A 20210-nucleotide genomic window follows, 5' to 3' on the forward strand; every position below is an offset into this window, starting at 1 on the left:
TCATGAAGAAGGAAATATTAAGAGCTTGGTTGCACGGGGGGGGGGGGCACTTTCGGTTCCTCTCATAAGACAGAAAGAGGAAACTCAGTCGAGAACCGAGACGGGCTGAGAGACATGCGGTCACGTGATCGGCCCACTGGATGACATCATTGCAGAGAATCTAGGACAAAGAGGGAGGAGAGCAGCGCCGCTGCCGGGACCGCGACCCGTCCGGCACCGGCCGCCGCGAAGCTGAGCCGCACAAGCATAAGCATCCATGACACGTTTCGTCAGGTGCCCCCCCTACCACCCCCACCCGCACCCCCACCACCACCACCGGCCAGCAGGCCCCTGATGGTCACCCATGAACCGCCGCTCCATTTCAGTAACAAAACCGTTACCGGTCCGGTCCCTGCTACCGGGCAAACCCAGCGATTTCTGATGCAGATGAGGTTCTGAGAGTGTGACCGGCTGACGGTAGTAACGCCGTTTTTTTTTTTTTTGCGTGAGCGTGCGTGCGGGAGCAAATCCCTGCCCTGCGTGTATAAATCCGCGAGCGCCGCCCTCCCATTCAGCAGTTGTTGCATCGACCCCGTTGGGTACAACACGCGACGCGAACACACCAAGCCTTTCTTCTCTCCACCTTCTCTCTTCCCTCTCCGACCGCCGACGGAAACATGGTGAGTTCCAGGCTCTCCCCCGGCTGCTCGTGGGGATTTCACACCAGCAACCCGGTAGAAACGCGGTAGAAACGCGGTAGATCGTTTCCTCGCTGGGAACAATGCACCGAGGCTCCCGCAGAATCCCGCAACCACCTTGCCAGCCTCAGCTGCTTCTGTTTGTTTGTTTTGCTCTTGTTTTTTATGAAAAATGAAGCAGCGAAGTTATTTTAGTGAGTTTTTGTGTCAGATTCAGCGATTAAACCTGTAAAATCGTGGAGATGAGAAGCGCGGCGGCTGTGGGAGGCAGGGAGGGGCAGCCGGGGGAGATGGATGGAGACGCTTGATTGCAGCTGTCGTTTTAATTCTCGCGATGCCGCTGTTTTAAAGTACATTTATTTACATTTATGTATTTATAGAAACACGTTTTTTGATGAATTGACACACATTCAGCTGGGGGTTTATTCTACCACGCAGATTTAGGGAGCTGCTCCGCCGCGGCTCTTGCTTCTGTCCGAGTTCAGACGCAGATTCTCCCGCAGTGATTTGACTCCTTCTCTTATTCAAAGCACTGCTGTGATTGTGCACCTCCGGTGGAGGAGAGCGAGTGGAATATTCTAGGCTGAGAGTGCGCAGGTGCGAATGCAAATGAATTTGCATTTTGCTTGCAAAAGAGGGAGAGTGTGGGCGACGGGAGGCGAGGAGGAACGCTGTAAAGAAAAGATGGGAGGAAAATACGAGAGGAGAGTCCTTCTCTGCGGGGGTTGTCAGGCATTTGTGTCCCCTGCAAACTGTGGTGCAGCAGGGAGGTGCCTCCTGCTGCAGCTCCTCGCAGCACCGATAGGAGGAGCAACTGAGTATCGCCAGTATGAGGATGCGTTTACCAGCCCTCCATGACTGGAGGTGTTAGGTAGCAGCCAGCAGCGATGGTGCACCTGCGAGAGAAATTAAAATGCTACTGAATGACCTTTCCCCCCTCCCCCGCAGCGTGAGTGCATCTCCATCCACGTGGGTCAGGCTGGCGTCCAGATCGGCAATGCCTGCTGGGAGCTCTACTGCCTGGAACACGGGATCCAGCCGGACGGCCAGATGCCCAGCGACAAGACTCTTGGAGGCGGAGACGACTCCTTCAACACCTTCTTCAGTGAGACCGGAGCAGGGAAGCACGTCCCCAGGGCCGTGTTTGTGGACCTGGAGCCCACCGTCATCGGTAAGATGTTGTTATTGATTCATAGACGCTGACTGATGGTTATGACGTCAGACTCAGCTGAGTTCTGGTTGCACCGTCTCTCCAGATGAGGTGCGCACTGGGACGTACCGCCAGCTGTTCCACCCTGAGCAGCTGATCACTGGGAAGGAGGACGCTGCCAACAACTACGCCCGCGGACACTACACCATCGGCAAGGAGATCATCGACCTGGTGCTGGACAGGATCCGTAAGCTGGTGGGTAGATTTGCACGCCGCTAATGATGATAAAAACATGCGAGCAGTCGTGACACCTGACCACGTGTGCCCGTGTCATCAGGCGGACCAGTGCACCGGCCTGCAGGGCTTCCTGGTCTTCCACAGCTTCGGCGGTGGCACCGGCTCCGGTTTCACCTCCCTGCTGATGGAGCGTCTGTCTGTCGACTACGGCAAGAAGTCCAAGCTGGAGTTCTCCATCTACCCGGCCCCCCAGGTGTCCACCGCCGTGGTGGAGCCCTACAACTCCATCCTGACCACCCATACCACCCTGGAGCACTCCGACTGCGCCTTCATGGTGGACAACGAGGCCATCTACGACATCTGCCGCAGGAACCTGGACATCGAGCGTCCCACCTACACCAACCTCAACAGGCTGATCAGTCAGATCGTCTCTTCCATCACCGCCTCCCTTCGCTTCGACGGCGCCCTCAATGTGGACCTGACGGAGTTCCAGACCAACTTGGTGCCCTACCCTCGTATCCACTTCCCTCTGGCCACCTACGCGCCCGTCATCTCAGCTGAGAAGGCCTACCACGAGCAGCTGTCGGTGGCTGAGATCACCAACGCCTGCTTCGAGCCCGCCAACCAGATGGTGAAGTGTGACCCTCGCCACGGCAAGTACATGGCGTGCTGTCTCCTTTTCCGTGGCGACGTGGTGCCCAAAGATGTCAACGCAGCCATCGCCACCATCAAAACCAAGCGCACCATCCAGTTTGTGGACTGGTGTCCCACTGGCTTCAAGGTGGGCATCAACTACCAGCCCCCCACCGTGGTTCCTGGAGGAGACCTGGCCAAGGTGCAGAGGGCCGTGTGCATGCTGAGCAACACCACCGCCATCGCCGAGGCCTGGGCTCGGCTCGACCACAAGTTCGACCTGATGTACGCCAAGAGGGCCTTCGTGCACTGGTACGTTGGCGAAGGGATGGAGGAGGGCGAGTTCTCCGAGGCCAGGGAGGACATGGCCGCCCTGGAGAAGGATTACGAAGAGGTCGGCGTCGACTCCATCGAGGGGGAGGGGGAGGAGGAAGGAGAGGAATATTAAGAGGCAGGAAGGCACAGAGAAACAGGAAACAAACAAAGTTGTTCTTGAATTCTTTCCAAATGAAAACATGTCAATTAACAGTTTGGCTGTTCAGAATAAAACTGTTGAAAATGTCCAGTTTGGCTGTTCTAAATAAAATCCTGTGATGTGAAGGTTTATTTGTCCTGTTGTTGTGTTTTTATTATCACAATAAAACGTCTTCAGTTAAGAAGGTGATAAACATATCGATGCTCTGATCTTGGAGGAGAAATGCTGTGCTTTTATTCCTGAAGACTCTGGTTCTTCCAGGAAACCTGGTTTTACTCACTAAAACACCTCCAGCTTCATTCAGGTGTAGGAGACCTGCAGGGATCGTTTGTGGGCAGAACCGTTTCTAGTTGTGTTTTTCAACCGAAGAGCAGGAAAATCAGGGATTTTGTGTTAAATCCTGAACTTCCTCCAGTGACGCCAGTGTAGTGGGAGGAAGAAAACGACCCAACAGCTCTGAGTGGAGTTTTACTGGAAAAACAAACATCACTTTTATTCAAAGGACAGAAAAAAAACTTGCTTCAAAAAGGTACAAAAATCAGGAGTAACCCCAAGAAACACTTTGATCAAAATGGAATTTTTTCACATTCATGAAGCTTTTTCTGTATTTTATTTAGAAAACAAGTTTTAAGAAAGTATAAAAAGGCATTCTTGGTGTCTACAAAGAAGTTGCATGGTTGTGTAGGATGTGAGCCTTCACAGCGGCCTCTCCTGCAGCAGAGGGTGGTCGTCCGCGGCGCCCCGTCTGTTGACGAGGCTCCAGAACAAGGATGCTGCAGCGCCCGAGTGACCCCGGCCCGGCTGCTGGTCCGCAGTCAGGATCACATCTTCCTTCAGGGGACGGTACGACTTCAGGCGCCTGGTGAGTGAGAACAGAATGTTCATGACTGGATGAACGCTCATGATCCTCAGCTGCTGCTGTTAACCTTGTGTGTGCTTGCATGTGGAGAAGTAAGACTGCCACAACCATGAAGGAATTAGAAGTGAACTAAGGAAAAAATAGGTGAAATAACAAGGCAGCAAATGTAGAAGAAATGAATATATATATACACACACACACACACACACACACACACACAGTACACCAAAATATCAATACTGCAATATAACAACACCACAGCAAAATATGAGTTTCTAAAAAATTTTTTTAAGCTGTTGCTCCACTTCCTGTATTTTTTCCCCCAGCAATATGTTAATGAGGGGGCGTGTCTTAGCAAACCACGCTACAGTTTAAGCTACACTTCTGATCTGGAATAATTGCTGTCATTCAGTATAATCTGGAGAATATGTGAGAAAAATAAACCACATCACGTTACAGTGCTTACTTGTAAGAAAACACCACAATTCCTACTGACAGAACGAGTACCAGGATACCCATCACCATGGCAACAGCGCCGGACGAGGACAGCCCCGAGCCTGAGTCAGAGAACAGGCATGATAAGGTAGAAATACATCGTGATGTAATATTTTCGTGAACTGCCGTCTCATGGCTGCCACGGACCCATTTCGATGTTGACTTTAGCACTGGTGGCCGCCAGACTGACGTCATTGGCCATGGACACGTTGATGCAGTAGACGCCGGAGTCGTTGAAGAAGTGACGCAGCACCAGCTGACACTCTCTGGACGGCTCCACCATGTTGCATATCGTGTGGATGGGCCTCAAGCACTCCGCGTCCAGGATCACGCTGCACACCTCCTTAGGGAAGCTGGCCAGAGAAGATGCTCGGTTCAAGGAACAATACAAACACGCTCTGCGATGTTTGACAAGGGCGTAGTGGTGGTGGGGGCACTCACCTTCCCTGGCAGGTGACAGTGAGATCCAGTGCGTTGTTCTTCATCCCAGGTGTGGCCGTCACCACGTTGTCCATTTGGACTATCTCTACTTTTTCAATCCCCTCTGAACACAAAGGTAACGTCAACAACCGTTAGTTACACTGTTGCGTCGAGATGCCAGTGATTGACAGCACTGATGAGGAGGGAACCCACCGATCACTTCGATGCCGGCGCAGAAGGAGCCGTACCGATAGATGACACAGTCATCGTCAGCATCTCGTTTGGCGACGACCGCCTCAGCAGCTCGACCTTTCAGGGTCACGCTCCTCTTTGGTCCTGGTGACGACAAACAGCAGCAAGAATGTGACGCCACCTTCAACGCACTCCGCTTGTTTCCTGTGTCCAGCAGAGCACCACTGCTGTCTTAACCACGACTGGGGTTGCTGCTGATGTTATCAGCATAACCATGGCAACAAAAGTCCACAAACCTCAACCAAGTAGAGATAGGATTGTTTATTTATTGTTTGAAAAAATGTCCTTCTTCCTCTGTAGCTGACAGCAACAGTATGGAGGGATGAGCGTATACACAAGACTGAGGATACCTTTGATTTAAGCAAGAAATCTGTCAAATTTCAGCCACGTACTTTCAGCAAAAATTACTGACAAGCTACATGGTTTGACATGACATTAACATGAAATAAATATTAACAAGAGAGATTTTCCTACTCAGTATTTCACCCAAAAAGTGTACTTTGCCTTTTATATACTCACTCGTAGTACTCCTGTATTAATTCTGTGTCCCTGCAGAATGCAAAGAAGAACCAGCCACATATATTTAGCTAGGAGCTAATGACAGCTAACAACAGCAAAAATGTCCCAAAACGTCTCAAGCGCATCATTCAGGACAGTCCAGGTCTTCTTCTCGCCATGTCAGATCAATTCACAAACACTGTGCACCAAAATCTAGAACGTCTGCATGGTTTCATGTTGTTCTTTGTCTCCTCTTGTGTTTCTAGCTAGCTCCTGTTTTATTTTGAAGTGTACTTCCCTTACTTCCTGTCTTGTCCCTGCGGCGTTGGTTTGTGCTCGTCAGCATCAGCTGTGTGTTTTACATTGTTTTCTTGGGGGGGGCGATTTGTTTCTCCTGCCTGTTGCTGTCTGCGAACGTCTCCTTTGCTTTCACAGTTCACTTCTGCATCTGTTTTTCCAGGTTCAGTTGTGGACCATTTGGGTTCATGTTAAACCATCTTGTGCTCCGGTTCCGGCCCAGTGTTGCTCTCTGTCTGGTTCCTCCTGGCTCCTCCAGCCCATCACAACACAGCCGTAGCTTTGAATCGTTCAAATTCTCTTTTTCACCACTCTAGTCTACTTATCATTATTCTTTTTATAATATAAAATAAGAGAGCGATACCTCCAGGCCCAGTGGCGGCGCCGGCATCCACGCCCTCACCCGCCTCTGTGATGCTCATGGAGGACGCGGCTGCAGCTGGTCCGTGGTGGTTCGTGGGGTTGGGGGTCCTGGCCACAGAGGGCCTCTCCAGGGCAGGCTGAGAGGTGGAGGTAGCAGAGGCCTCGTCCTCGCTGTTGTCCTCTTCTGTGTCTGAAGGAACCATGTGGACCCTCAAACCAGTTGCCTTGCTGGAAACCAGTACAGGGACCGCAGACGCCAGTGCGGCAGCTTTCACTGATTAAAGACAGATGATCCAGTAAGTGAAACAAATCTGACAATCAAAGACAATCAGTCTTGCTTGTTTTTGCTTGAATCTTTTTTAATCATTTATCAGTCGCATTTCTCTTATCAGGTTTAGCAAATGAACTCTTAGAATGTCGAGATGTTCATTCGCAGGTCAACTGTCAGTTACTCCCGGTTACCTGTGGTCCCCCCATGGGTCGGCGGGCCAGGGGCTTTGGTTGGGATATCAACTGGGGGGTCGCAGGCTTTGTCTGGGATCACCGCCTGGACCACCACCTGAGGCTGGAAGGAGCCCACCTTGATGTAGGTGTGAGTGACCGTCAGCTCTCTGGATATGAGGGCTCCGCTCTCATCCCCAAAGTCCCAGTTGAAGGTGATGTCAGCGTCGCTCAGGTACTCGCTGGGGTCGTGGAGGGTGACAGTGAAGGCGATCGCCCTGTTCTGAATGAAGCGCATGTCTCCAGCCACGATGTCGTTGACTTGGTCCAAAGAGACGGCGAACGGGATTTGATCTGAAGGGAACAAGTAAGGGCCGTCACAGCAGGGACAACTACAGATCTGACCATGGGACTCTGGTTACCACAGCTTCTTGTTCTGTGGTCAGATATAAAACATGGCTGCCTCCTTGCCACAGTAACCTCTCAGTTTTCACAGTGATTCCCCACTGGATCAACGGTAACATAACTAACTAACTTAAAAACCTCCAGCAGGTTTTTTTGTGTGAGACAAAGACACAAATGGCACTGAAACCTAGGTCGTGTTCACACCAAAAGGTCCGTTTTCTGATTCGAGCCAAAGCCAGGATGAGACGTTGTTGCAGTTTCTCGACACTTCCGGTTCACAAAGGCTGAACTCGAAGGTCCAAAGATTGTCACGTGGCAGCAAAGCCGTTCGGTGACTGCTTATAGGGTTCAGACGACAAATCCCTCGCAGTTTTTATGAGCGTTGTCGCTCCTTTTCATGTTGGTGCTGATCTGGACTGCGGAACAGCAGACTTAAACGGGTCGACACATGAACGTCTGGGACGACTACCAATTAAATGATGTATTGATGCACGCTCGTCTGCTGTCGGCGGTCGTATCACAGGAGACAACAGGCAGTAATGAGAGCCTCCCTCCATGTTTTTTCCTTCGCCCTACGAGCGCGACCAGTGAGGGAAGAGGACACTAAAAAGCTCTCCATCACATACATGTTACAATCATGGGTTCACACCAGAAGCAAACCGCTCTCGAGTTCACTTGATCGCGGTCCCAGACCACCTCTACCCGGCCAACCCGGGAGCGGTTGACTGGTCCGCACCAGAGTTGGAGGCCGGCGTTCACACCAACCAAAACGAACTGCACCAAGGAGGTAAACGCTCCAGGGTTCAGTTCAACTGGACTAAACAAGGCTGGTGTGAACGCGACCCTAGACCTCCCCGGTGGGAGAGTCATAACTGGAATAAATACTTTGAAGCTCTGTGAGCAGCTTCTGATCACCAGTGATGGAGAACTGGGTGGAGGCGTATCCCAGAGGAATGAACTTCTCCTTGCTCCGGTAGTGGTAGATCACGATGTCCATGCTGTAGGAGCCCAGTGGGATGTCATCGGTCCCGATGGTGAGGGTGGAGGATGGACCATCAGCCACCTGCCAGTACTGACCTGCCAGGGGATCAGAGTTTGGTACCGGACCGTTTCACTACATGACCTCATCATGAGGATGGAGAGGGCAGCTCACCCCAAGTCTTCCACACAAACACGTAGTTTGGCTTCTTGTCCTTCGCTACTGGTGTCCCATCAGGAAAAACAGCTTCCCAGTCAGTGTTGTGTGTTGGGTAAACTGGCTCAGCCTCAAGGTACTTTGTTCCTGTGGAAGAAGCAGGAAGATCGTGGCTGTCAGGCCTCGTTAGGACGACAAGAGAGGCTGACTTCACCAGACATCACCAACCGAGTGACATAAAAGACGCTTTAAATCCTGTGAGAGCATCTCGACCAGGGGTGGGCAACCATGAGCCATGGAGGGCCGTGTGTCTGCAGGTGTTCCTTCCAACCCAACACTTTAACAGGTGACCTCACTGATCAACTCTCCTCTGTGGCTGAAGGTGTGTTAATCAGTGGAATCACCTGTTGAAGGGTTTGGTTGGAAGGAACACCTGCAGACACACGGCCCTCCATGGCACATGGTTGCCCACCCCTGGTCTAGACTGAGATGTAGAAATCTGGTTTGAATCCAGTTTCAAACCATCTCCATGTGTGATTTAGATCTGCAAAAAAACAGATGCCTTGTGCGTTTTGGCTGCTCCTGCGCTCTTCGATCAATTGGGATGCGCTACAAATCAGTTTGGGGCTGAAGGTCTACAGCCATGCTAGTAGCCCGAGTGTTGATTTGAGCTACATGCTAATTAGCAGACCAATTATCTTTGTTTAGGATGTTAGCACACTAAAATATGCTTATTTGAACCAAAAAGTACAACTCACTCAGTTATGAACCAAAAAATATTGGTTACGATATATAATGACATGTTGAAGTGAGTGTAAAAATGTACATAAAAGCATTTACATCTGTCTATGTGAATTTAATCCATTCCATGAAGGATAAATAGGACACATTAGGATGAGGTAGTTGGATTGTTTCTCTTCTTGTCGAGGCGTCCTGAATTTACGCAGCTTCAAACAAATAATCCAGAGCAAAAATGTTGGTAGTATTTGAGATTGTGGATTTAGAGATTTAAATTCCAGGGTACACCCGTGCTAGCTCATCTAGGATTTTACTTTTAGCTCTTTAAAGCTCAAAGAAGAACAGAAATTTGTTAGCATGTAGCTCAGGCAGATGCTAACAAATCCTCAATGACAGCGCTAATGTTCTGATGTTTTTGAGGTACGACACAAGCATTCAACGGATCACCAAAGTTAGAACCCTGCGGCGAACAAGAATGTTTGTTGGAACTTCGAGACTGCAAGTTTCCCTCTGAGCTACAAACGTCATCCCCATGATGGCGCTGGAGACAGGGCCAAGGCACGTACTATCCCCCCCTCCCCCGTGTGTTCCTGACCCCCCCGCCTCTGCCCTCTCCACCTCCCTTGGGGTGGCAGCGCCTGTTGGCTGCAGCCTGCCCCGCCCGGGCTTGGCTGGCGCGGCTCTTGCTGCGACGCCTCACTCTCACTTGCCTCCATTGGGTCAACGGACTGCTCAAGTTTAGTGTACAGACACAACGAATGTATTTGTGCTGTTGTTAATTCTGAAGGGTTCCATTATTACTTTCAGTCTGTAATAATTGTGACGGCTTGTGATCGTTGTATCAGGCTTTGAGTTGTGATCTTTAATTGTCCCTCGGGGATAAATAAAGTTATCTGCATCTGAATCTGAAGTCTGTTGAGCAGTAAGTGTTTAACCTTTGACCTGGTGACACTAAAGTCACCCATCCTCTGTTCACCATGGACTTGAGCAACAAATGCTAGCGTCACTAGCATGGCATTTTACTTGTGTGTGTGTGTGTGTGTGTGTGTGTGTGTGTGTGTGTGTGTGTGTGTTTGTTACCATTGACTATGCAGTCTTCAGCCCAAACGACGTCGCCATCAGGCTGAACCTTCTGGTTGTGAGGGAACTCCAGGTCGATGGTGAAGGTGACTTTGGCCCCGGTCAGTGTTGGCGAGTCGTTGGCTACATTGAAAGTCACTCTTCCACCTGGGCAACGAAGACACAAATAACATGGAACGTGCCTGCGTTTGTTGGCATTGAATGATCCTTAATTTCATCATTTCCTCTTTCCACGTGGAGCTGATCAGTAGAACTTCCTGTGAGTGACTTTGAACTACAATGACAGAACAGGTACGAGTGATATTTGAATTTCTGTGGTACGGACGGTATTCTGAGATACACACCTCTCCAGGAGTCTCTGTAACGGGGGTCTCCGTCTTTCCAGATCGGGTACATCTTGGTGTTCCATGATGGATAGCGGACAAAGCGATTCTTGGGCTCTGAAATATATTTTCAAAGTTATAATGAAAGCAGAATGCAAAGACCGTTCCATTCTTGTTTAGTGCTTGAATTTAATAAAAAGGTGAAGTTAAGAGAATCCACAAAAAGAATAAAAATCTGTCTGTCTGCAGCTTTAAATTACAGAAATATGCTGTTACCTGTACTTTGTACCTAAAGACTCCAATGATATGCGAGAATACAGGCCTTTAAAACACCTTTTTTGTTTGCTTGTGAGAGAAAACTGTGTTTTGTTTGAGTGCACGTTTCTGTCGTCGTCTTTCAGTGGGATGAATTCATCCTGTTTACACTTGGAAAAGTCGCATTTGGCCTGTTTCTGCATTTCTCATGGTAGAGAAGATAAAAGTCACCAATGTGGTCCACGTTTGTCGGCCAACTTGATTCTCTCCTCCTTTCAATCCCTCTCATGTGATGCTCAGCTGAGTGTGTGAAAGTGTGTGTGTACGACATCGGCACAGATTAACAACCTCACACGCTCGAATTTGGATTAAACATAGAAACATCCAATAAAGCCGTACATATTTGGTGGATAAGAGAACTTTTGTCTGAATCCGGCCTGGATTATTTCAGCCGTCAGGTTAATCGCCGTGACTGAGCTTGATGACGGGCACCCGAGTGTGAACAACCCAGTTCTGATGAGACGTAGCGTGAGCAGTTTAGAGGGAACCCCGGATGTCTGGGAATGGTTTCTGACTCCTTTAGATGGTTCCTTCTTGACAGGTCGAAGATTAAAACAGAGGTCTTTGCATTGCAAAGTCAAATCTGGGGTCGTTTTCATTCATGCACAGACGAGCAGAGAAACCTCCAAACGGGAGAAAAACAGGAAGAGTTAGAGTTGATTTTAGCTTTCAGAGAATCTTTGGAAGGTTCGTAAATCAGTGTTTGCCCAAGTGTGACGCAGCAGATGCTGTCTTAAGGTCCTGGAGAGGAAAGCTTTTATTTGTCCACCTGCACTTCAGCTCAGTCCCTGGTGTTTCCTTGCTAAGGATTGATGATTTAATTGTACTGCATTGAAGCAGGATTTTTAACTTATGTCATTTGTTTTATGTCATGTTGTGTCATCGTTGTTTGACTTGAGTTGGTAGAAATGTTAGAAGAAGAAGAAGAAGAAGGCTACTTTTGACGTCTGTACTCCCACTTCTCTCCTCAAGTACCTATATTTGGGTGTAGGAGTGGCAAATATCAGTTTGACGCGTCCTGGCAGAAGGTCGGATGCGTCGCTGAATGACTCCTGGCAGTTAAAAATGCTTTCTGATTATTCTGAACACAATTGTTTGCACGCTGCCTCTCCCCGAAATATAAACGCATCTTTCTACTCACTTGCCACCGTGTGTGAAGCCACTGCCAGCAGCACCAGCAACCCGACCGATGTCCTCATGGCCTCCTCTTGGTGAAATATCCCTTTTGTGAGCAGCAAGACGACGAGAACCGGGGTTATAAACTCTCAGAGGTTTGACCTCACTTGGTGTATTAGCAGAGGGGACGCCTCCCTCCTCCTGGAGCCCCGCGGGCCGTCCTCCGTTAACACTTCAGAGCCACATGAAGTTGCCGTGTATTTACAGTGAAAGCACGTCTCTGGGATTACAGTTGTTGTACAGTAGAGAAGGCAGCAACTAATCACTGAGGAATGTCAGGCTTCTTGCATGAAGCCCTGATTACGAGACTTACGTGTGCATAAAGTCACCAAAGGAAATGAGGATTCGGTGAATTTAAAAGGATGAAGCGCTTCTCACTCATGAGCGGGACATTCTGCACTATCATGCAGGCGACTGCGGTGCATCAGTGTGCGCCGGTCACTCTTTGACCTCTGAACCCTCCTTTTCAGGTCATCCCAGAGTCCCAGTACATTTATCTTATTTTATTTTAGGAAATTCCACCAAGGCGCTCCTTAGATGCAGCATTGGCAGTGACAGTGACCTCTAATATGTTTTCAGTTCGTCCTTGAGTTCCAATGAACATTTGTGGCAAAGTTGAAAAAAAAACAAAACCGAAAAACCCTCAAGTTCCAAAGTTTCCAAACCCAAAGCTCACGACAGCTGCACGCAGAGGCAGGAAAATAAACCGTTCTTCGGGCTTAAATCTCGCTCTCTTACAATCAGAGTACTTTGTACAATACAGTACTTTTATGTGTCGATCATGAGGGTTAGAACCTCCTGAATATTGGGTCCAAAATCCGAAATCCAGAATCATGTGGTTCAAGAGGAAACTGAACGGTCACGAAAACCTCCTCTGATGTCACCTGATTCTTCTTGGGCTGCATTTCCTCTTTCTTACCACAAGAGGAGTCGATCTGAAACTCATTCAATCGTCTCCCATCAAATCAAAACCTATCAACATAGATAAGAGCTGAAAGTATAGAATAAACAAGTGCAGCATGATTAGAGGAAGCATCTGAACGGCCAGTTTGAGGGGAGTTTATTCTGTGTTAGTAGAACAAGAGGTCACACATGGAGCTCATAGAGGCAGCGTTCGGAGGGGAAAAATGGGAAGAATGCAACGTTAATGAGGATTACTGAAGCACTTGTGACTCCCTAAATTCATCCGGCTTTGTCCTCCAACTCCAGCAACTATAAAGTCACTGTTGAAAGTCTCAGTATCATATGCCAAACTGTGACATTGTTTAAACCTCTTTTTTTAAACAATGTCAGCATTCACAGCAAATCCTACTGATCTGTCCCTGTGCTGAACCCTGTAACTCCCCTCACGCTTCGTCTCCGACGTGGAGCCACAGGATTGGGGTTACTCCCGGAGGGTGAGGAGGAGAGGTGAGGTGAGGAGGAGAGGAGAGGAGAGGAGAGGAGAGGAGAGGTGAGGAGAGGAGAGGAGAGGAGAGGAGAGGAGAGGAGGAGAGAGGTGAGGAGAGGTGAGGAGAGGAGAGGAGAGGAGAGGTGAGGAGAGGAGAGGAGAGGAGAGGAGGAGAGGAGAGGAGAGGTGAGGAGAGGAGAAGAGAGGAGAAGTGAGGAGAGGAGAAGAGAGGAGAGGAGAGGTGAGGAGAGGTGAGGAGAGGAGAGGAGAGGTGAGGAGAGGAGAGGTGAGGAGAGGTGAGGAGAGGAGAGGAGAGGTGAGGAGAGGAGAGGAGAGGAGAGGTGAGGAGAGGAGAGGAGAAGAGAGGAGAGGAGAGGTGAGGAGAGGAGAGGAGAGGAGAAGAGAGGAGAGGAGAGGTGAGGAGAGGAGAGGAGAGGTGAGGAGAGGAGAGGAGAGGAGAGGAGAGGAGAGGAGAGGAGAGGGGAGGGGAGGCGGGATGCAATCCCCTGGATAGGCGAACGTTTGTGTCTGATTTTGAGACAAAGGGAGAAATCCAGGAGATTTGTCTGAGATGTTCAGGAGCAGAAACGATGTCTACGGTTGTGTTTCCATCACATCACACGCAATTGTTGATTGAAGGCAATACTTTAAATTATACAATTAATATTCCCATAAATAATTCAGTATAAAAACATTGTTGTATCACATATTTCAACCACCAACATCTTTCAGTCCATGTTTTGAATCCACGTGGACTTTTGTGCCTAATGGTCGGATGAGGACAGACAGACAGATGGACAACCCAAAAATAGAATGCCCCAATGGCAATTGAATATTCCTATAATAATTGATATAAATATAAAATGTAGCAGGAAAATAAATACAATAAAAAGAAGTGTCTCCTATATTCTAAGTTATGTACTAAGAGCTGGGACCCGAGGTCAATGTACGCGGAAGCTATTGAAAAAAAGAATGAAAAAAACCCAATATTTTTGCAGCATATGAGAGACAATTCCACTGTACATAATAATTTGTTGCACATTCTATTATGTTTTCATTCATAGAATTGTGAAAGTGGTCTGCTGACTTTCATAGTCGCATATTTCATGCCCAGGAATGTGAAGCTGCTCCCATTCAATATTCCAGAATAAACACTTTTTTATTTACATTCATCAGACATTTATTGAGCAGGGACAAATGTATCAAACATTATTTCATGTGAACGCAAAAGAGATGTCATACTCGGATCTCGCCAAGGCTAATTAGCAGCCCTTGTCCCTGGTGGGGCCTGTACTAAAACGTCCAGTGCAAAGTTAAAACTATTACTGAGAAGGATTACTGCGTTTTGCTGTTCCACAGTTAATTTTACAGTATTTATGTCAAACTTCAAAAGTTGTGGCGGAAACGGATCTTTTGTGAAAACCATGTCAAAATGTCTTGTGAACGGGTTTCTTTCCTCGGCCATCAAAGACGACAGTGCTGCAGTTCCTCCGTCTGTCCAGCGGGGGGCGCTGCGGGGGCCTGAGTCCGAGTGTTGGCTATCAGAAGGAGAGCAGCTGCCGTTTGATTGGAGGAAGTTACACATCAACAAAGAAGGATGGCTGAAGTGATAGAGCTGCAGAAGCTGAAGGTTTGTCCTACCAACAAATGTTTATTTCAGTACTCGCGTTAGCTCGTTTTAGCCGCGGAGAACATGTTACAACGCTTCTTAGCTACGATATCCGCTCGCCGTATCCAGAGTTACGGTGGACCGAGGGTCTGAAGAGCGGAGCGTGTCCGCCGGCTGTGAGTGCTGACAACCGGCGTGTGTTCACGTTGTTTCCTCAGCCGCTTAGCTAACCTAGCAAACCGTGCCGGGACAACCTATATTAATAACGTCAGATAAACAGGCAGCCGGAGTTTAATCAACATTATATCGTTGTTAGATATGTAGGTGTAGCTCCAATACCAAATATCCCGCCATTTCTGCCTGATGGAGTCCCAGCAAAGTGTGCGTGACCTCCATCGATCTGACGAGGCGAGTTAGCTCAACTCAGCCACAGGAACTAGCCGCCTGGATGTATTCACGCCCTCCGAAACCACGGCGGTGTTGTAGCCGTGTTTGTGGGAAGCCGCTCTCCGGAGGGTTCATCGTCTCCGGTGCCGAGTCGTTACGTCATACACCAAATCATTGTTTTCAGAAAATCTGTGGCTTCATTTTTTTTTTCAATTTTGTCTTCTACTTTTATGAGTGGAATTGGCTGATGGTAAAAGATGTTTGGGGGGACATATTCGTTCTTACACACACAGTCCATGTAACCAGAGCAACTCTTTCTGGATATTCCTCAGATTGTACTGTATCACTTTGATTTGAGGCTGCTTTGTTATAAGGAGATGTTGATAGAAGATGGCGGAAGGATCATGTTGTGTCCCTGGTGTTGCAGCTGGCTGAGCTGAGGCAGGAGTGCGAGGCCCGGGGCCTGGACACCAAGGGGAACAAAGGGGAGCTCATAGCGCGTCTGCAGGCCTACCTGGAGGAACACGGTGAGAGACGAGCGCCCTGACCTCATGTCCTCACATTCATTCTTTGAGCCGGCTCTTCTCTTTCTTTTTTTTGAACAGCTAAATTAAAGCTGCGGCTGTGGTCCAATGTGGACGTTATCAGGAAGTTTGCTTCCACAGACCAGGCAGATATAACTGGGTGCTACCTCAGGGTCTATAATCACACTTCATGTCCTGGACTGGTCACTCGAATTTATCCCTGTTGAGATTAAAGTAATCTCTGTCTGTCTCTCTCTTTCTCTGTCTCACCATCCGAACAGAGGAAGATGTGGACGTGGATGAGGTGCTGGCTGAAGACACAGAGGTAACAGAAATCGGCATCAAAGTGAGGATTTCCTAATATTTCCTCTTTTCAGACGTGTAGTTCAACACCATTCAGATCTTTCAAAAAATGATGTGTAAACATTTCTTTATTTTCCGCCCGATGTCGTGTTTCAAATTGATATTTGAACTCAGGATATTGATTGACAGCTCTGGTAGTGATGAATGTTTCCATTTTCACTTCAGGACTTCACTAAAGTTGAGAGTGCCAACAACGTCAAAGTCACCAAGGACTCTGAAGCTGCGGAGGCTGAGCTGTAAGTGACCATCCCTCCGTCTCGGTCGCTCTGCCCTTCTTCTCAGCTCTCGGTTACGAGGGAATAACTGTAAATATATCGGTCAGCGCTCGTTTGTCCTGGGTGCCGACCGCAGAGAAATCTCTGCTGCCGGGTGTGACAGATTCTCTGAGTGGAAGTTGTCTAACCCACCAGGGACACAGCCTGTGAGAAGACAGTCTTCTACCTGCATTCCACTTCTCTCTGTCTGAAGAACCTGAGAACATCTCTGTGACGCAGCAGAACTCAAGTTCTTGGTTTCAAGTGTGTTCCCTCATTAGTCGCCCTCCATGTTTGTCTTTCAGACCTGCTGAAAAGAAAGTGGTGAAAATCAGTCCTCCCTCATCAGTGGGTGAAGTACGTGCGGCTTGTGTGCGGATGCAGTTGGTTTGTCCTGGTGATTCTCCTGGATGTTCTGATTTTTATCTTCTGTTGTGTAGAGACTACAGAAACGAGCTGAACGCTTCAACTTGCCGGCATCAGCTGAAGGCAAGAAGGCCATCCGTGCTGCAAGGTAGACATTAGCAGGGCGCGGGGGTGTGTGTGTGTGTGTGTGTGTGTGTGTGTGTGTGTGTGTGTGTGTCTTGTAGGATCATTTGTGTTGTGATGTGTGTCTTAACGGCTCGACTGAGCCCCGTTTATTTAGATCCATGGATCATGTGCACCGGGCCAGTCGGAGGCTGCTTGAAGCGAAGAAATCAGTCGTCAGATGCACCCTTGAGCTGTCAGCCTCACTTTGAACAGTCAAACTGACCCGATCATGTGGACCTGCAGTCATCATCACTCACACCCACTGCGTCACAGCTCCAGAATCTAGTCTTGACTAAATCCGGCTCTGTCTTGTCTCGGTCAGCGGTTACGTTTGTGTAACTGAAAAACCGACGATGATGAATACAAGACCAGAGTAGAGATAAACCTGAATGAGCCCCGCTGATGGGTTTCCCCTCTTTCTTCAGGTTTGGGTTGCCGGAGAAAGCGTCAAGTCCTGCTCCAGGTCTGTATCCGCTGCAGTGATGTAACATAACCTGTAGAATGTGGCAGCAAAGTTTAACTACTTCCTGCTCTGTCCGTCTCCTCCGCAGGCCTCGTCGCCAGCAGCAAAACTCCGGTAAGTGAAGCAGAAATGCGGCTGACAACATTTCATGTTTCTTCGTTTGCTCCAGTGATTTGATGCGAGCGTTTTTGTGTGTCGTGCAGGTAAACGTCGATCAGCTGAAGAAGAGAGCAGAGAGATTTGGCATGAACGTTTCATCCATTTCACAAAAGGTGACAGGGTTTTGCTCTTTGTGCCTGTTTCCACTGTAAATGGACGCATGCCAGATGTTTGCTAGTTTATTTGCGTGCGCTGAAGAAGACCCACTGCGCCAGAATCAGGGCGGTTCCGGGTGCTCCGTGCGCGCCAGCAGCCTCTTCAGTTTGGTCCATGTTCCAAGTCCTGGCTTGAGGAGACCTGGAGAACCCTGTTCTCCATCCTCTCTGGAGTTGGTTTGTCTTCAGCGAAATTCACAGCTCCCTCCTCTTCTTGTTGGTGATTGGTCATCTAACACTGGCTCCGCCCCTTACATGTGAACTCACCCCCATTTGATGTCATGAGCTGATGACCACTGTTGTGGCGCCACTGACGCCTGACTGTGGACATGGTAAATGTTCCGGATCTGTGGACCCTGCTTTGTAGTTTTGGCCCTGTGTACTGTAGTTGTCAGGCCTGCGGGTATTCTTCAGTGGATATTTCTACATTTACTACTTCAAAGCTGGACTGCTGACTCAGCATATTCAGGCCAGCTGCAGGATTACTCAGTTCCTGCCTTCAGGCGTGAACGTGCCACTCGTGACTCCTCCAGTCCTCGCAGAGATGCACCATTCACTCCTGACCAAGTATTTGCTTTGTTTGAAAAGAACCTCCTGTGGTCCCTGTGCAGTATTAAAGCGATTCTTTGTTCCTCAGATGGAAGATGATGAAAAGATGAAAAAAAGGAAGGAGCGGTTTGGGATCCTGACGAGTGCCGGAGGAGCCGGTGCCGCCGATGTGGAGGTAGAGCTTTGTTCTTGTGTAAATACTCCGCTTGTGTTTGGGATGAGGTCAGGATGCACTTCTGGTCATGTTCTCTCTCTCCACAGGCAAAGAAAATGAAGCGCGCTGAACGATTCGGAATAGTGTAAATAATGTTTAGTGGCTTTTTCTTTTTTTTTCTTTTTTTTTTTAAGCATTTTCAGGTTCATCAGAAATTCCGGAAGACGGCAGTTGTCTCTCATAGAAATCTGTGAATCAAAAGTACATCGAAACACGCGATGCGAGGTTGAGTCGAGCCTTCAGAGCGACTCTCACCTGTGGATCTGTCACTTGGCGGTCCTTTCCTCAGCTTTGTGATGTCTGAGAGCAGCTCACGGTCATTTGTCATCAAGCAGCAATCTTCCTCACCGTCACCAAAGAGTTGAAGGGGATTTCTGTGCTTTTATTGTGACTGTGGCTTTCTGGTGCAGCATGGTAAAAGACACCAGTGAGGTTCAGTCTCCGTCGGCGTCGATGAGCGTCAGTCCTCAGTGTCCTACATGTCACAGCTAGGAGAAGGACTCATTCTGGCCGGGGAAATCAAAAAATGTGTAATATGTCCAAGACTGGGTGAATGAATCGATCTGGATGATGATGATTGGACAGGTCAAAGAGGTGTTTATCAGTGTGTTGGCAGCAACTTCTTGAAATGATCCGTGGAAGCGCTTGAGCTCACTTGTGTTCACTGTGTATTCGACTGTACTTTTGATGTTGCAGGTGGCCCTTTGTCCTCTTGGTTCACTGCTTCAGTTCTGTCCATTTTATAAAATAAATTGTTTTCCATTTTTGACTTTGGCTTTGTTTGAATCTCCTAACTTCTCTGCATGGTTTGAGATCCTTGATGTATGAAGGTGACTTTTATGATCACCAGCTGGCCAAAATCGCCAGAATCCATCTTCACAATGCAACAACGAGAGGGGTTTTATTTTAATGGTTTTTTAAAAAATGTTTTCTGACCTCCTCTTTTCATCTTTATAGAACAGCGCCCCCTAGTGAGTGTTAGCAGTTCTCAGCCCCTCAGTGAGTCAACTCGGCTGCGGCTGCAAGCTGGAGGAAGTTGTTCCTGTCGCGCTCTCTGCGTTCCTCTGTGTGTGGTGCCTGTCGACTCGCTGGGCGATCATTTGTGAAGTTCCTCATCAGCTTTGACAAAATGACAGGAATCCCACGGTGGTGAACCCCTCCAGACATGCAGCCAGCAACAGTTGAAGGTGTGAGAGTGTGATTGACACACACCTGCACGAGAGTCCGTGACGGTCCCTGATGCTCGGCTGAGAAAGTCTGTTCGCGCTGACTTACGCCGCCCAGCGTGTGTTTCAGTAACTGTGGCTCATTCTACATGGAGTTCTGCATTTGTCTCATTTTTCTTGTGTGAACAGAGGCTTCACGTGATCATGAAATTATTCCTCATGCTTGGAAAATGCATAGAAATTGGTAATAATATTTTACATGAAATGCATTTTGTTGTTTTCTACATGTAATTCCTCGTCAAGGTTCTTTGAGTTCCTGTGAGATCTACAACACAAAAAAAGGGTTACATGAATGCGGGCATTAAGCGCACCGGCTCATGGAGGGAAGCCTCCTGATGCACGGATGGAATTCTCTCCACAACGACGCTCTGGATTCAAAGGGAAGAAAGTTTTTGCCCTCCAAACAAAAAACGATTC

At 48.5% G+C, this 20210-nt stretch overlaps 3 protein-coding genes across 6 annotated transcripts; 2 read left to right on the forward strand and 1 right to left on the reverse strand.

Annotated features, from left to right (window-relative positions):
• Window positions 1–502: 502 nt before the first annotated feature.
• Window positions 503–3301, forward strand: LOC147255356 (tubulin alpha-1B chain-like). Its single transcript, XM_086213025.1, has 4 exons — window positions 503–659; window positions 1626–1848; window positions 1934–2082; window positions 2165–3301. Exons 1-4 carry the CDS (start codon window positions 657–659, stop codon window positions 3143–3145), a joined length of 1356 nt encoding a protein of 451 aa, XP_086069151.1. The 5' UTR covers window positions 503–656; the 3' UTR covers window positions 3146–3301.
• Window positions 3302–3615: 314 nt separating this feature from the next.
• On the reverse strand, window positions 3616–12066 carry pmelb (premelanosome protein b). The gene is made up of 12 exons (XM_086212515.1): window positions 11935–12066; window positions 10500–10595; window positions 10156–10302; window positions 8356–8484; window positions 8118–8279; window positions 6819–7151; window positions 6358–6630; window positions 5160–5282; window positions 4968–5070; window positions 4674–4879; window positions 4498–4588; window positions 3616–4031 (listed from the first exon to the last, which is right to left on the reverse strand). The coding sequence occupies exons 1-12, from the start codon at window positions 11990–11992 to the stop codon at window positions 3869–3871; spliced, it is 1884 nt and encodes a 627-aa protein (XP_086068641.1). The 5' UTR covers window positions 11993–12066; the 3' UTR covers window positions 3616–3868.
• Window positions 12067–14859: 2793 nt separating this feature from the next.
• Window positions 14860–19341, forward strand: sarnp (SAP domain containing ribonucleoprotein). 4 transcript variants are annotated; one of them, XM_086212518.1, is made up of 11 exons: window positions 14860–14989; window positions 15783–15882; window positions 16161–16225; window positions 16408–16478; window positions 16802–16853; window positions 16937–17010; window positions 17453–17490; window positions 17579–17604; window positions 17694–17762; window positions 18442–18528; window positions 18615–19341. In XM_086212518.1, the coding sequence occupies exons 1-11, from the start codon at window positions 14957–14959 to the stop codon at window positions 18654–18656; spliced, it is 657 nt and encodes a 218-aa protein (XP_086068644.1). In that variant the 5' UTR covers window positions 14860–14956; the 3' UTR covers window positions 18657–19341. The 4 variants fall into 4 exon arrangements, with proteins under 4 accessions (XP_086068644.1, XP_086068645.1, XP_086068642.1 ...); XM_086212519.1 differs by having other exon boundaries at window positions 16161–16204; XM_086212516.1 differs by lacking the exon at window positions 14860–14989 and adding an exon at window positions 14996–15144.
• Window positions 19342–20210: the final 869 nt, after the last annotated feature.

This window comes from Aulostomus chinensis, chromosome 9 (genome assembly GCF_037954235.1).
Source record: "Aulostomus chinensis isolate RoL2024-O1b breed Wild chromosome 9, RoL_Achi_v1.0, whole genome shotgun sequence".
NCBI lineage: Eukaryota > Metazoa > Chordata > Actinopteri > Syngnathiformes > Aulostomidae > Aulostomus > Aulostomus chinensis.

Bases quoted from the DNA above. Each gene is read 5' to 3' on its own strand.
- sarnp (XM_086212516.1), top strand. From the start codon at position 15,007: ATGTTTATTTCAGTACTCGCGTTAGCTCGTTTTAGCCGCGGAGAACAT. The intron at 15,883-16,160 runs GTGAGAGACGAG...CCATCCGAACAG, and splicing joins GGCCTACCTGGAGGAACACG to AGGAAGATGTGGACGTGGAT. The intron at 17,011-17,452 runs GTAGACATTAGC...CTCTTTCTTCAG, and splicing joins AAGGCCATCCGTGCTGCAAG to GTTTGGGTTGCCGGAGAAAG.
- pmelb (XM_086212515.1), bottom strand. From the start codon at position 11,992: ATGAGGACATCGGTCGGGTTGCTGGTGCTGCTGGCAGTGGCTTCACAC. The intron at 5,283-6,357 runs GTATCGCTCTCT...TGTCGTCACCAG, and splicing joins CGCCGCCACTGGGCCTGGAG to GACCAAAGAGGAGCGTGACC. The intron at 4,032-4,497 runs GTAAGCACTGTA...CTCACTCACCAG, and splicing joins ATTGTGGTGTTTTCTTACAA to GCGCCTGAAGTCGTACCGTC.
- LOC147255356 (XM_086213025.1), top strand. The intron at 1,849-1,933 runs GTAAGATGTTGT...CCGTCTCTCCAG, and splicing joins CCTGGAGCCCACCGTCATCG to ATGAGGTGCGCACTGGGACG. The intron at 2,083-2,164 runs GTGGGTAGATTT...CCGTGTCATCAG, and splicing joins TGGACAGGATCCGTAAGCTG to GCGGACCAGTGCACCGGCCT.